Genomic DNA, 14929 nt, shown 5'->3' with positions numbered 1-14929 from the left:
TGTGTAGCTTTGTGCATAATTACAAACAAACATTTAGAAAATTACGCGTACAAATATAATATAATATTTTCTACTAGAGTTAACCGGTTAAGCGAGCGTTGTTTTAAAAAGTTTTGTAAATTTCACGTTATATTCAAAATTCGTCGTTACCAAAAATTTCACTAACTTCGTAAGTTTCGCATTTATATGATGCTTAAACTATATATATTACGTCATATATCAATGCTTAAAAACTTGGAATTCAGAAAGCTACTAAAACGAAATTAAGCTTTTTATCTGCTTAATTAATCTCCTCATGCAGGAATAGAGCTTGAGAGAAACTAAGAAACATTTCTTAGGAACTAAAAGTTTGCTTATCTTCATTTTTTGATTGACTGAAATACCTTGCAATGAATAACAAACTTTTCTTCAGAAATTTTCATTAATTTTCTTAAAAACTGCCACACACACTATCTTACATAAGCAAATCTATACCAAAACGTACGGAAAATAGCAAAAGCTATGAAACGATATAAATGTATAGCTGTTTAAGTAGGTATGGTGGGCGTAGAAAATTATGAGTAACTAAAAATAACCACAAATTGTATTTCTTATAGTCCTCATCTGACGTAAACATCAAATTGTATTTGATATATTAGAAGTAACAGGTCATCTGGTTTAGTGTTGGTCAACCAGTCTGTTAGAGGTGATAGCCCAATTGATTTAGTATTGGTCAACTAGTCTTTTACAAATGGAATTGTCGACTGAAAAACATACACATACACATCTGTTCGGTTAAATGCAAAGGTCAGCTGAAAAAATGTGTATTCGTTCTTTTGACGTTAAAAAATAAGGAACATTTATTTTCTTCATTATTATTATTATTATTTTACAATACCAAGGTTTCCTTAGCTGCATAAAATAAAAAAATGTTTTCATATCTTACTTTCGCATGGACATTTTCAGGTATTATTGGATTACAAATAAACACACACACACTAAGAAAACTGCTTATTACACCTAATCGTTACATACTTCAACATATTCTATTATATCCTCCTTTTCAAGAAGTTCAATATGGTTTTACTCTACAAACAATCTAATTTCCGAATACTTACCAACCGAATATCATTCAGCAATGTAAATCTTAACGGCAGTCAATAAGCAACAGTGATTTTTATGTAACTTTTTATTTCAAACACGTGCTAGAACTCAAAAACATTTCACTTGAAAAAAATATGTATTCACTTTATCATATCTTAGTTGCATAATTAGACATTTCATGTCTTGTAACCCTGTAACATTGTAGAAGCCAACCTACAACCTAGATCAGTGTATCCTCCAACATATGGTGGCAGCTGACGAATATATATACACATTCCCAGACATCAGATCTAGGCCACTGCTTATTAGGTATTCCCACGCTCAAAAATAATAAATAAATCTGATGTAGTATGTATAACTCTTGTGAATGACGACACAAAAATCTATTTCTCAATAACACACTACATACATAACTAACACATGCGGTACATCAAAAGTGATATCAAATCTAGGATAAACTTAAAAGTAGTCCATATTATTATTTGATCTTGCTGGCCTATCTTTGTACTTATATAAAACAGAAAGCAACGAATACGTCTTCGGGTTTCGTTTGATATTTTTCTTTATGTTTCTTTTAGAGCAAAGCCACATTGAGCTCTCTGCTGTGTCTAACACGGGGAATCGAATCCCGGTCTTTAGTGTTGTAAGTCTGTAAACTTACCGTTGTCCCACCAGGGGACTTGTATTTAAGTGCTCATTATGCATTCATGTGACCATTTGGAAACTGGAATGTATGTATGCGAGAGCAAAAATTTGTTTCCAAATGTTCTTGAAAAAACAAGGTATTGAATACAATGTTTCTTATCTTTGTAGTTCTTGTTGAGAATCAAAAGGAGATATGCTATTTATATTTTAGAATTATGAATACAAACTGTGTGTGGTCATTTACCCTAACCCCAATTTAACAATGGTTTTGTTTTTGTTATTCCAGCACTAAGCTACACAATGAGCTATCTGTGCTCTGTCCACCGCCTGGAATCGACCCCCAGAATTTAGCCACATAAGTCCGGAAACTTAACGCTGACTCATCTAGAGGACTCGCTATGATTTGAAATACCTATTTTCGTTGTCTATACTGTGGTTTATCTTCAGAAATTCATGCAAAAATGTAAACTGTAGGAGTAAAAAATCCTAACATTTAGTGAATGTTTTCCTTTTATATAGTTTATATATATATATATATTATAAACATTTATGAAGAAAATGTTCTGTTTAGTTATTATATGATTAGGAAATGATATATGTGTAGATACAATGTTATCATTTTTACTACAGCTGATGTGTTAACTTAGTGTTATCTAATATACATATACATTAGCCATTAGTCATTAGCCAAAATATCTCTTTAAAAATCACGAATGTTATAAGATTATATTCAGGATTGGGTAGAGATTATATTTTTTACTGTCGATACCTTAGATAAGAAATTATAAAAACGCATTAATTTCAAAAACACCTGATAATAATAATCACAACGTTTTATGTTATTCGCAGGAGAACTGTGATTTAAGAAATTGCATAAGTCTATCCTTACATGGTAAACGCGGCCATGACACTTTATGATGTCACTTTATAAATAGCTGCTGTCTCCAATTTCTCTGAGTGGGTGGAAAGAGAAAGTGTTGAGATTTTTGTACTTTTGTGGACGGACTAAATGCTCACATCATGTTGTACAGATTTTTAGATGAGCCGGGGCACGAAACAAACAACCAAGTTTTTGTGTTTTCCATGCAGTAGTTTAAATTAAAAGACACACAACTTACAAATTAGTTAAATCTATTCTAAAGTTTTGAATTTCCTAATGCACTTTAAGTTTCTATTTCTTTAAAGCACAAAACTGAGTGAACCAAGTCTTTATTTGCTTTTAGAAATACGTCAACTTTGCCAGTTTTACAAATTATTCATTAGCACACTTTGCAGAAAATGTGAGACTATTTTTAAAAGACTTCGTTATAATATCTATCAAATGCTTTATGTATTTGTTACTTAGTTCCATATTGTTGCTTGTGGCAATGACTGACAGTAACAAGTAAAAGATGGAGTACAAGTAAAAGCTGTGGATGATTACCACGTATGAACTTCAAAGCCTTACCCATACAAAAATTGAAGGTTGCATGTGAGAGTTTGTAAGCAGACTGAAAACATGTTGATTTTAATTAAACTGTCTATATGCTAATTCAGTGAAACTAATGACTTTCAGCCTAATAATTTTCCCGGAATCAGGGGAAGAGATGAAATCAATACTAATAGTCATCGGTTCGTATGTCATAATTCTACCTTAGAAAGATCTAGTAGAATGACCTCAAATTACCGTTTTGTCATAGGTTTTATAATAATCATACTTTATCGGTTATATTTTAATTATCGAAGCTATAGTAATTGTATATAAGGTAAAAAAAAAGCATTATAATCACATGATAGCTAAATAAAACACGCATCATCAACGCCACCTATGTTTGTTCAAGTAACAGAACATGTAAGTTATTGCAAACATAATTCAATAGACTGTGGTTTAATACAGAAGGAGAATGTTCAAGGCAATTAGGATATTACCTGAGAATTATATACTGTTGGCTACAAGACAGATGTCTTCAAAATCAAGACTGCTGTTTGAAACCAATTCTTGGAAACAAAAGTAAAGAACCAACAAATAAATTTGTTTCAGATTTTCGAACAAAGCTACACAATGACCATTTGCATTAAGCCATCTAGACGAAAGGCAGCTAGTCAACAGCACAAACCGCTAACTTTGACAACCACTCTTATAACGCAACCAAGGCTCCAAAGTACATGTTTTTATGGCAACAGTACGTGAACCTTGAAAACTCGGATTCATAGTTCAGGAACGTTATTTGACCACGCCCTGTCAAAATACATGGAACTTAACCTAAATGAACATGGTGAAGCTAAAAGAAAAAAAAAGAGAGTAAGACATAGACAAACAAAGAAAAAATATATGAAATGAAAAAAAAAATAACAACAGAAAAACAACAGAAGCCTGAGAACTTCTAAGATCCCTAAGCGTAATTAAAAGCTAGAGAATATACGATATTAGTTGGTAAGTAACAAGGAACATTCTTATCTCATGTATCTGACTTATAAATGGTGAATAGATAGAGGACTAGCCTATCGATGAAATTTGAAATTAGTTAGAAAAAAAAATTGTGTACATTTATACACACACACATATATATATATATGTGTGTGTGTGTGTATTACAAAGACCCTCCGAATACACTAATGTGATATGACGTGGAAACTCAAGTTAACCTACTTTCGTAATCGACGTCGATTTACCGATAAAGTCCTAAACACAAAACACAACATTGTAGACTTTCACCTCATAAACTCATTAATATCACGCCTGTTTTGGCAACTAAATAGAATTATGAAGTTTTATCAATAATGACCCACACCTCTGCCATCGTTAACGATTTTGACCATACTTTTCTATAAAATACAAAGTATACTCTATTATAAACATATATTGAATACATATTGCATTCTGAATATGCATTAACTTTTTAAACCAGGTTTCAAATGTATACTTTACCGGGAGTAACAAATATCAAACTTATCGTGTCTAAGTGCAGCTTCAATTACTTGATATATAAATTGGATACATGTACATCTATAAGGGCTAACAATGTAAAGTATTCTGGAAAGATGTTTCCTTTCTAAGTAGTGCTTTCTGAACGTTATTTCCAGCTTTCTCGAGATATTTCTAACAGTTTTGTTCTTTCTTGCGAACGCAACCTGTTTGCTACACTCAACTAAAACGTTAGGCCATGACTGAACACACAACTAAAAAATAACATAAAAGAAAGTTGTGTTTTAAGTGATATCTTTGTCATTCAGCTACATTGATAATCAAAAGAGACTTATAATATACATAATTTTGAATACACAGAAGGATAATCGTACTTTATAGCAACTACGTTCCAACATCAACCATTATCAATCATACTCACCTTTATGGTCATGATTTCGTACTCTCGCCTGACGCCACAATTTAAATTGCCACCAGCTACTGCGTAGAACGGCGAGGGCAATCTTAAAAGACATATCTTGAAAAACCTTTTTCAGAATTTCCTCTATACTTGAATCGACTACTACGGCTGCTTTTTAAGCAGACAAAAGACACGTCAAACTTCAGCTGAAGATGCATGGAGGAGATAGATATGTGATCCAATAAGACTGTTGTGATTCTAGTTTCTTCGGCTATGTTTTTCATGAAAACAGGCTGATGTAGATGTGTAGCTGGGAGCTTGCAAACATTTGGGTGATGAAATTTTTGTCAACTTCAAATGCTTGATTGACATCACATTACATGTTCTAGGAGAAATGTCCAACGTCGTCGCAATGGGGTTTTCAGTGGAAGGCTCTCTTTTACGACCACAACCTTCACTTTAAGCATTGTTACGGACATGCTTGGGATGTAGTTTCTGAGTCTGTTGCTGTTATAAACATACCATTGTACGTATTTTTCCTCTTGCATGGAGAACTTTGAAGACTATTTTCTTAAGAATGGTATGTCTGCATCATATAACACTCTCGCAATATGAATATTTATTATCGGAAAAGAATTTACATCCCTCCAGCCTCAACCTTTGGCGTCATTTCACTATCAAGTAGTCAGGATTTTCTGTGAATCAAATAAGTACGATCTAAAAACGTTCCTGTGGCGTGGCAGCTCACATCTTCAGCAAGACAACAATATAAAATAATTTATAAATAGTTCTTATAAAGTATAAATAAACTTCTGTAATTACGGTTTTTATTCAGTTTTCTAATGAATCCAAGACATTTTGATGCATTAAGTGTCCGTTGTTTTCTCCTTAATGATACTACTATTTAATCTTCTTTTTCCTAATTAAGTGCTAAGACAAATGTAAGTTACCTGAAAGATACAAAAACAACATTGTTCTCTCCACTAATGAATTGCAACTTATTTTTAAGATGAAATAAACGTTCACATAAATGTATTTAATAAATGTAACTTCAGTGTTATAATTTTGAAGAATGCAAACACTTTCATAAACATTTTGATCATTGCTAGACGACAATGAACACCGTTTTTAAAGGAGCTTCATACATATCTTAGGGGGTCATCTGAGCGGTATAAAAACCTAATTATTTCTCGTTACATATCTTCAACCTACATTTCTCATGAATGCAAGAATATATCAAATTCGTTTGACATAATAAGTAAAAATCGTAGTCGTAAAAATGAGATATATTCCATCTTTACCTTGCTTTCTAACGAGATGCCTTATTATTTTTTAACTTTGAGTTGATGTTCTCATTTTGGTGTGCACCGCAATTGTCTGAAACAGGTTTCCAAGACGCAGTCAGAACTTCTACATAACATGAGTAAAGGCCCATTCAACAAACATAGATTAGGAAGAACTATAAGCTTTAACTGCCCTGTGTGCTACTGTAGAGACCCAGTAATTACAGATATGCCAACCACACCTTACGACGTTGTTGTTAAACAACCATAACCTAAGAAAACGTGAGAATCATCCATAAGTACCAAAACAAGTCTGGTGAAAGTTTATTATGAAATGAAGGGCTGGATTCTTAAATGGCCAACAGCTGCTCAGTTCATAGTCGCAGGGTCAAAGTCCGGGATACATGTTAGTCTAGTCAGTGATCTTCTACTGCATCTTCTTCAGAAATAGTTTGTTTACCTCTGTATGAGTTTAGCCAGTTTTGCAGAAGTGTTATATGTACGTGATTAGAACTAGAATCAAGGATGTGCCAGCTAGTGTTTCCAGGTGATGGTTAACTTCGCAAGCAAAAACGAAATATAATCTATGTATATAAGTTAGCTCATCTTTACCTTCTGGAAAGGCAATCATGAAACAATGGATAAAACAAGGAAAGCGGCTCATCAATATTAGCATCAAATAGGACTACGATGTTGAGAGGGAAATACTTGTTTAGATCTAAGGCTAATTAGTTTTAACATATTATCCTTCGACTACTAGGCCTTTTGGTCATTTATTAAAAATATGGTGAATTTCAGAGTTTCTGGTTAAAGGAATGATAAATTATTAGTGAAATTTTTATTATCTTTCGTTTCTAAGAAAAGAAATTATCTTACACGAATTACTTTTATTATCTCTTTTTTACTTTTTCTGTAAGGAGCTACATTTGAAAAATGTAAAAAAAATATAGACCCCCCCAGTTAAAAAAATCCTTATTCATTCTTTTCATTCGAGCTTATACTTTGATCAGTTGCATTGCTGCTTTAGTTTAATAAACAAATATTAAATATTCATAATTTGCTTTTAAATTCTTCATAGCTTTCAATTGTTTACTGTGTCTTGTAAGTACTAATTTTATTAAATTCACCATGCTTCGTTCTATACAATTACTTGTAATTGATCTTTTATCTGATTTTCCAATGATTTAAAGTTGTGTGTTTAGGTTATACCTACGCCTGTACGTAGAACTTGGTTAATATAGTAAGTCAAACTAAAAATGAAATATGCCTTCTTCAGTTATCTTTATTAAGAATAACTGTTATATTTTATCTATAGAAAGTAGAAAACGCGTGAGCCACAATCTGATTATCAAACTCTCATTATTTTATAATCTGAACATACAAAAAAATATGACGAGTAAATTCAGGCTATGCATACGTTTTCATTCTGCCAAAATGTCATGTTATGTGCAGTGTTAAAATTTTGCGTAAATGTTTAACTACCTGTTATAAAAAGCTTACAGTTTCTAAGTATATATGTTAAAACCCTGCAGTGCACTTTTCTAAAATAAGGATTACGAACTTAATTTATAAAGTTATGACTTTACAAGAAGTCTGCAACAACCGGAACGTTCACAAACGCCATCATACAAACAGACAGTCGTAGATATGTATGTGTAAGATATTGAGAACGTGAAAAAGACTTTTATGTAATGCCGTTAAATTTCATACAATTTTACATATATCCCTATTGGCACCACGTCAAACAGAATGTATTTGCATACATATATCACTTTATGACTACTGATAATCCGGTATGAGTGGGCCGAAAGATTATTCAAGCGACACGTATTTTCCTGATTATTCGTGTCAAGTAAAACACATTAGTGGGGTGGTAAAACGCTTGCCATTAAAAGGAATGTTTTCGTTTCCCCTTGTGCTAGTCAGTGTTTGGTGTTTTAATTCGTATATGTTTGAAAATAAAGCGGTAATAAAACTTTCAAAGTAGTTGATTTAGAGGTAAGGCTGTGAAAGCAAATGTGTTTCAGAACCAGAGTATGAACACGTATTAATTACTTTTACATTTCTGAGAATTACCCGTACACGTACCTGTAAAATTATAAGAAACTGAATATATTGATACATACATACATTTTGTGCATTCTCTTGTATGATACAGCTGTATCAAATAAAGTATACCATAAATGAATATTTCTTTTTATATCAACACTACTACTGTGATGTATATTTTAGTATATTAAAAGCACTTAGATAAACTTGAGAAAATTATTCGTTTTGATTTAGTTGAAATGCTTTTTGAACATATCTTATGTTAAATCGTCATAGGGCACCACAAAGGCTCATCTGTGCACCGAAATGAAAAGGGGGATTTAGATCAGTATTGCTATGTGATCAAGTTACCATGCAGCACGGCTGAATATCGAGGTTTCTGTTCAAGGATATAAAACGCGTGGAACGCGAAAGTGAGTGAATGATGACTTGCTGGTACTATGCCTACATACAAAGAAAGTAATAAATGGTGCAACGTGGGTTACAGGTGAAAAATGAAGATCGTCGAACACCTGCAAGAAAAGAGGTTGACTTCAAGTCTGGACGTGCTGTGATTTACCAAGCGAGGTCTAGTTCTCTTTGACAGGTTTCAAGGACATCCACTGTAATCTTCACTGCGTCGATGGATATCACATTGAAGAGGATTTCCTGTTTTTAGAAGCTTTACTGATAAATATTCGGGACAATATGACCTACAACTTTCAGAATGCATTACACATTCATCTTTACGCTGTTTAATATAATTTGAAAATTAACTCCTTCGTTTTACTACAGTAATTTTTAGTGAGTTAATTTTACTGCAGATGCTAACAGGGAAGTCCTAAACACGTACGCTCTGTTTTCCATTCTGTTAGTTTTGGAAAAATTAGTTCCAGTACCTTCGTCAAATGCGGTTGCAGGGAAGAATTTCATATAAACTTTGTTTTTCTTTTTCTCCAGGAAACTCTGCGGATCCGATATAGCCAAATATTTTCTGAACTGTTTGTCACAAGGAAGACAAATTTAGAAACGTTAAATATCTAAAGCTATGAATTTATTTTTCATTTGAACTTTTTGGAAAATTATAATTGAAGTATATCGTTGTTCTTGCAAGTCGCAAAAAATTTTCAGTGATAAAAGGAAATACGAAACTGGAAAACAATGGCTCAGCGGCAAGTCTTGGGGCTTACAACCCTAAATACCAGGTTTCGATACTTGCGTAGCTTTGTGTTTATCAGCAAAAAAACAAACTGAAAATTATGTTGGAATATATATATATATATATAAACAAGTTATGTATAAATGTGCTGTAAACAGTAACTTTTAAAAGAAATTATTTTTACTTTGTTGTTTAATTTTAAGTGTTGCACATTTTTTACATCTTACGCGATCTAGCCATCAATACCATTTCGATTTACCCTAGAACACTAATACAAATCGTTTAATATTAAGAATGATTTCTTACGTACAATATGAAGGAGGCCCATCAATTTTTCTCTTTCCTTCTTATCCTACAGCTAACTTTTTATCTAATGTTAGAACTATTTAACAATAAAGGATTCGGACGTACATCTTCCGAGAGGTATTGCTACTAATGCTACAGTTTCTCCTAAGGGATTCGGACGTACAACATCTTCCGAGAGGTGTTGCTACTAATGTTACAGTTTCTTCTAAGGGATTCGGACGTACAACATCTTCCGAGAGGTGTTGCTACTAATGTTACAGTTTCTTCTATGGGATTTGGACGTACAACATCTTCCGAGAGGTGTTGCTACTAATTTTACAGTTTCTCCTAAGGGATTCGGACGTACAACATCTTCCGAGAGGTGTTGCTACTAATGTTACAGTTTCTCTAAGGGATTCGGACGTACAACATCTTCCGAGAGGTGTTGCTACTAATGTTACAGTTTCTTCAAGTATATTTTCTGAATACACGGATAAAGTGGAAGAACAAATAACCTCTAATATCTAGACCACAACGCAGCAGGGATGACGATATTCGAGCAATACGGCAACACAGAGCGTCTCTTTGTTTCCTTGAATCAACAAGCCAACAGGCTGTGTGTGTGAACGAAGTGTTTTGTAAACTTGTTTTACATGCATGAAAGTCAGGACAGCATAGAAAATTATTCCGCAGTAGTTTAAGTCGCAAGAGATAAGAAAAACAAGTATATTGCTCTCAACTAATACAAGGCTTTTCAAATAACTCTGTATAATTATGTGCGCTGCGACAGCACTTCGAGTGTGAAACAGTAATATTATCACTATTCTCTTTTTTATACCTTTTTTATAACAGCAAGTTATTTAAGTACGAAATATCCCGTTAGTAAAAAGCTGAAAATAGAGGTAGTAACGAAGAATTACGTGTAGCCTTGTTACTCTCTGAAGCAAAAACCAGAGAGGTCAAAGGTTGGAAGTGATATTTTGACTTTAATAAGCAATATTTTTGAGATAAACCAGTGTTTAATTCAACAAACGTTTACTCTGATTACTCAAACTGGAGAGAACTGGAGATGAACTTTCGTTAGTAATATAGTCTAACATCGTTAAGTTTAACCTGTCAACTAATGTAACGATAACCTTCAGGCGACTCAAACAGGAGAGGACTGGAACTGAACTGATAATATAGACGACGAAATATGATATTTATAACGTTAAGGATTATATTCTGAAATACTGAGTTTTTAAAATAATAACAGTATTATTTTCCAAACTTCGAGTGTTGAAATATTTTAAGATTGTATAATTATGGAATATTAACAATCAACAAAAATACTGAGAAATAACTAGAAATAATTTTGAAGTGTTATTAACGCTTTAAATCTGTTCATTAAAGCGTTAGCTCAACCTTAGGCCCACTTCATGCACTTCATGTTTACAAATGTAGTAATCGGGTACAAGTAATACAAACAGTAATATCTTTGTTTCTCTTCCATGCTTAACCATGACAACCACTCTTGTCAAGAGCGCTAATGTACGTGAATTACATAACCTCGTGATAATTAAGAATAACTACCGCATTCAGTAATAGTTAAAAAAGCCAGATCCATCATATCAAACACATTTATTAGCCGTTCCTGGTTTTTATGTGAGGTATGAAGTTACACGCTGAATTAAGCTGTAAAAACTGTCCACTTAAAACCAACCGTCTTTATAGGTCCTGCAAACGGAATATCTCGCTTCAAGTTAAGCAGTTAAATATATAGTTCGTCAGCGATAATTTCTCTTAAATAATCAAGGTAATAATAACTGAAAAATAATAAACAGTTCGTTTATGATTACCAGTTTTAATGCAGAAATAGTTTTCTTCTATAGACACGAAAAGATATATAAGTAATACTATTACGATTAAATATAAATTAAGTTATCTAATATTATCCAATACGTGGTCTTGTATAACATTTCAGTTAACATACGAAATATTAAGATATGGTTCTCACACCTGAAATTAATTTTACAATAGAAGATAAATTTGATTAACATGACTTATAACACGCAACACGATACAATATTTAATAAGTAGCTTTTATGAATAATCTCTAAAATGATAATTAATTGCTGTGGCGAGAAAAGCACTATACTGCTTTAGTAGTTAGGTCTTGAGAAACACCACAATACAATACTTCAGTAAAACTAAACATTAAATGTTAGCAATGCACTCTACCTTTATATAATGTCATTATAAAGTCAACTTCTATGTACAGAGACATGTAGCACAGAACACTATTATAACTGGGGCCTTTAGTAACAAATAGTACAACGTAGTACGTAGTCGTGTAATATTGTATCTCTGTTGAGTAGTACAATGAGTAGTAATTGCTGAGAAGAAACATAATACAACGAGTAGTGATGTAACTAGTACTTTGAATAAATTATATCACATCCTAATATTACAATGTGCAGTTCTAATAGTAAACTATTTACAAAAAGTAGACATAAATGTCATCTAGTTAGTTTTACTTCACAGACTAAAATAATTTAGATTTTAAAAAATCAATTTAAATAAAACATTGACAGAGAAAAAAAAATCAAGCATCGATTTTATAAAGTTTATCACAAAAAATGGCTGTAATAATAATTGGACGTAAACAACATGTTTGAAGATAATAGCAAATCTAGAACAGGAAATCTTGTCTTGTAATAATTGGCAAGTTTATCATAAAATTCCTGTTATCAGGTATTTTTTTTATCGAAACGAGTAATATGATAGCGTATACTGTTACCAGGTATTAGACACCAAGGCTATCTGGGTAGACTTTGCTCTGGTATTAATGGCAGGAAATACGCTTCGTTGTTTAATATTACAGATGCATGGATAAATTGCTTTAAAATTAGGGCATTTGTACTTATAAAGTTGCACTAAGAAGAAGGTTGTGCTTCATTATGTCGGAAGTATAAAATTATTCTGAGATATTTAGTTGCATGGAAAATGTAAAACTTGAAGTTTGACGTTTCAGTTGGTTAACATTATACATGAAAGAGAAGACATTCAAACAAAGATGATCCCGAGGGATATATATATACATATACATATAATACTCACAATATTTACACATCAACATTTGTTCTGTAATTTATATTTTATTTTTCTATTTATTCCACTTCAAGGTTGATGAAAAGAATGGTATGGATAGTTCTTGTGAATAGTAAATACGAGCTTTAAACCACACAAGCTCTTTCGACAGATCTAACAGATTTTTTTGCTGCTAAATAACGTGAAATTGTTTTAATAAAACGACAAATTTAACTATACATATTTACACCAAAACATTAAAGCTCAAAACGGCTTTAAAATATATTCTCAATTTTAACTACTTTTTGAAAAGAGATATTAATACTACTTAAAATTATTGAATCATAAAAGAGAGATCGTTTGAGCAGATCGTGCTGTCATTTAGATAAATTTCGGTTTCCTGTGTTTTAAGTTGTGATTTAACTGTCATTTTTATATTGGCAACGCATTACATATAAAAAAATGTAATTCATCACTACCATTATAAATGTAAATAAATACAAAACTCGTGTTCTTACGCTATTTTTAAATAATATAAAAACGTTATTTACACAGAACTTGATGAGTGTGAATTAAGTGTATCTTTATATTGTTATTTAAGTCAAATGAAACTACAGTACCTGATTTTATTATTAAAATATGCAAATTATGTACTATGAAATATTAATCGTTATTACCTTCGTGGTTGAGGAATATTACTTTTTTCCAGTATACGGGAATCGCCAGCTCCTGTGCCTTTTTCTGTTGTTCCGCTGACTGGCATGTTGATAACCATAAGTTGGAACTAGGTGCGACATAAATAGCCCTTACATGGCTGAATAGACAATAGTTAACCTTAATAGAACGACTTACTGTTCTTCAGTACATTTGTATGTTTATGTGTCCACCTGGGACGTATGCACTGCACTGGCTCGGTTCAACTTCGCACTTTCATTCATCGCCAAGTACACATAAACACAACCCAAAGGTGCTGCACTCTAGCGGAGAGCCTTCACGTGACAATTTTGTTTTTCTGTTGGGGCCACGCACGACCCTCAAACGGGTTCTGTTCGAGTCGAGTGACATTCTTAGTGACTTTCTTAAATAGAAACTGTTGAGGCAATAGAGTCAAAGTTTTCACTATAATAGAACAATCACGCACATCGATTTTACAGTCTATATATTAAGTCCTCAATTCTAGTGCAAAGATAATAGAGTAAAAAATTTCAAGACTGCAGCTAACAGTTTTCAAAGATAGCAGGTGGCTGCGCCGCATGATAACTTTTCTTTAATCTAATATTGATTATTGTGCTGATACAATGAAACTAGATTTTAATCAGTAGTTTTTTTCAATGCTAGGTTTCTAGAATTTATCTACATTTCGAAATACATTTGGAAAGTTATCAAAACTACGGACACAGGTATTTGTTTATCATACTTCATGTAGAATAAAGACTTTAAATGGAATTAACGTTTGATAAGAAGTTTGTTTGTAATTAAGCATAAAGCTACAAAATGGGCTCTCTGTGCTCTGCCCACCACGGGTATCGAAACCCGAATTCTAGCGTTGTAAGTCCGCAGACATCCCGCTGTGCCACTGGGGGGCTTGATAATGAGAAGGCTGATATGTTCTAAATATTTCATCTTGGTTTATGTTTAATAATGGTTAAGTTAAGGTTTTTCTATGTTTATGAAAGATTAAATATATTTGTGTACCGAAAAAGCATAACAATGGACTACTCTACTGTACATGTGTATACACAATACTTTTAGCCATGAAAGCATACGTAATCTTGTGACATTTTTAGTTTACTACTCTTTAATTTTCTCGTTTGGTGCATAACACCTACTGATTGATATGTAAAAGCTCGTCAAAAATGACGGGAAACCATTGTTAAATGATTAACGGAAATTAAAGAATTTAACTAAAACCAATTTGTCTGTACTTCCAAAATGCACCAACTTTTTCACTTATTTCATCAATCTTGAAGTAATTTTGTAATCATCACATTTTTAGTAAAAACTACGCAGAAAAATTAAATGTTATTGTGAACAAAAGTACGTGTGCACTCTGAAAGAGACTTAAATAGCAC

At 32.5% G+C, this 14929-nt stretch overlaps 1 protein-coding gene and 1 long non-coding RNA gene across 4 annotated transcripts in view; one reads left to right on the top strand and one right to left on the bottom strand.

Annotated features, from left to right (window-relative positions):
• Positions 1 to 13781, bottom strand: part of LOC106456860 — a 190621-nt gene extending 176840 nt beyond the window's left edge. For all 3 annotated transcript variants that reach the window (XM_022382656.1, XM_022382654.1, XM_022382655.1), the window contains exon 1: positions 13535 to 13781. In XM_022382656.1, coding sequence (XP_022238364.1) covers positions 13535 to 13632 — 98 coding nt within the window. In that variant the 5' untranslated portion in view covers positions 13633 to 13781. The remainder of the gene's footprint in view (positions 1 to 13534) is intronic.
• Positions 1718 to 2224, top strand: LOC111085183. The gene is made up of 2 exons (XR_002610022.1): positions 1718 to 1865; positions 2015 to 2224. It is a non-coding gene; the product is annotated as an uncharacterized LOC111085183 (long non-coding RNA).
• Positions 13782 to 14929: the final 1148 nt, after the last annotated feature.

Source organism: Limulus polyphemus, unplaced genomic scaffold (assembly GCF_000517525.1).
Source record: "Limulus polyphemus unplaced genomic scaffold, Limulus_polyphemus-2.1.2 Scaffold266, whole genome shotgun sequence".
Classification (NCBI taxonomy): Eukaryota; Metazoa; Arthropoda; class Merostomata; order Xiphosura; family Limulidae; genus Limulus; species Limulus polyphemus.
Note: the sequence above shows the minus strand (reverse complement) of the source record. Positions and strands in the feature narration are given on the sequence as shown.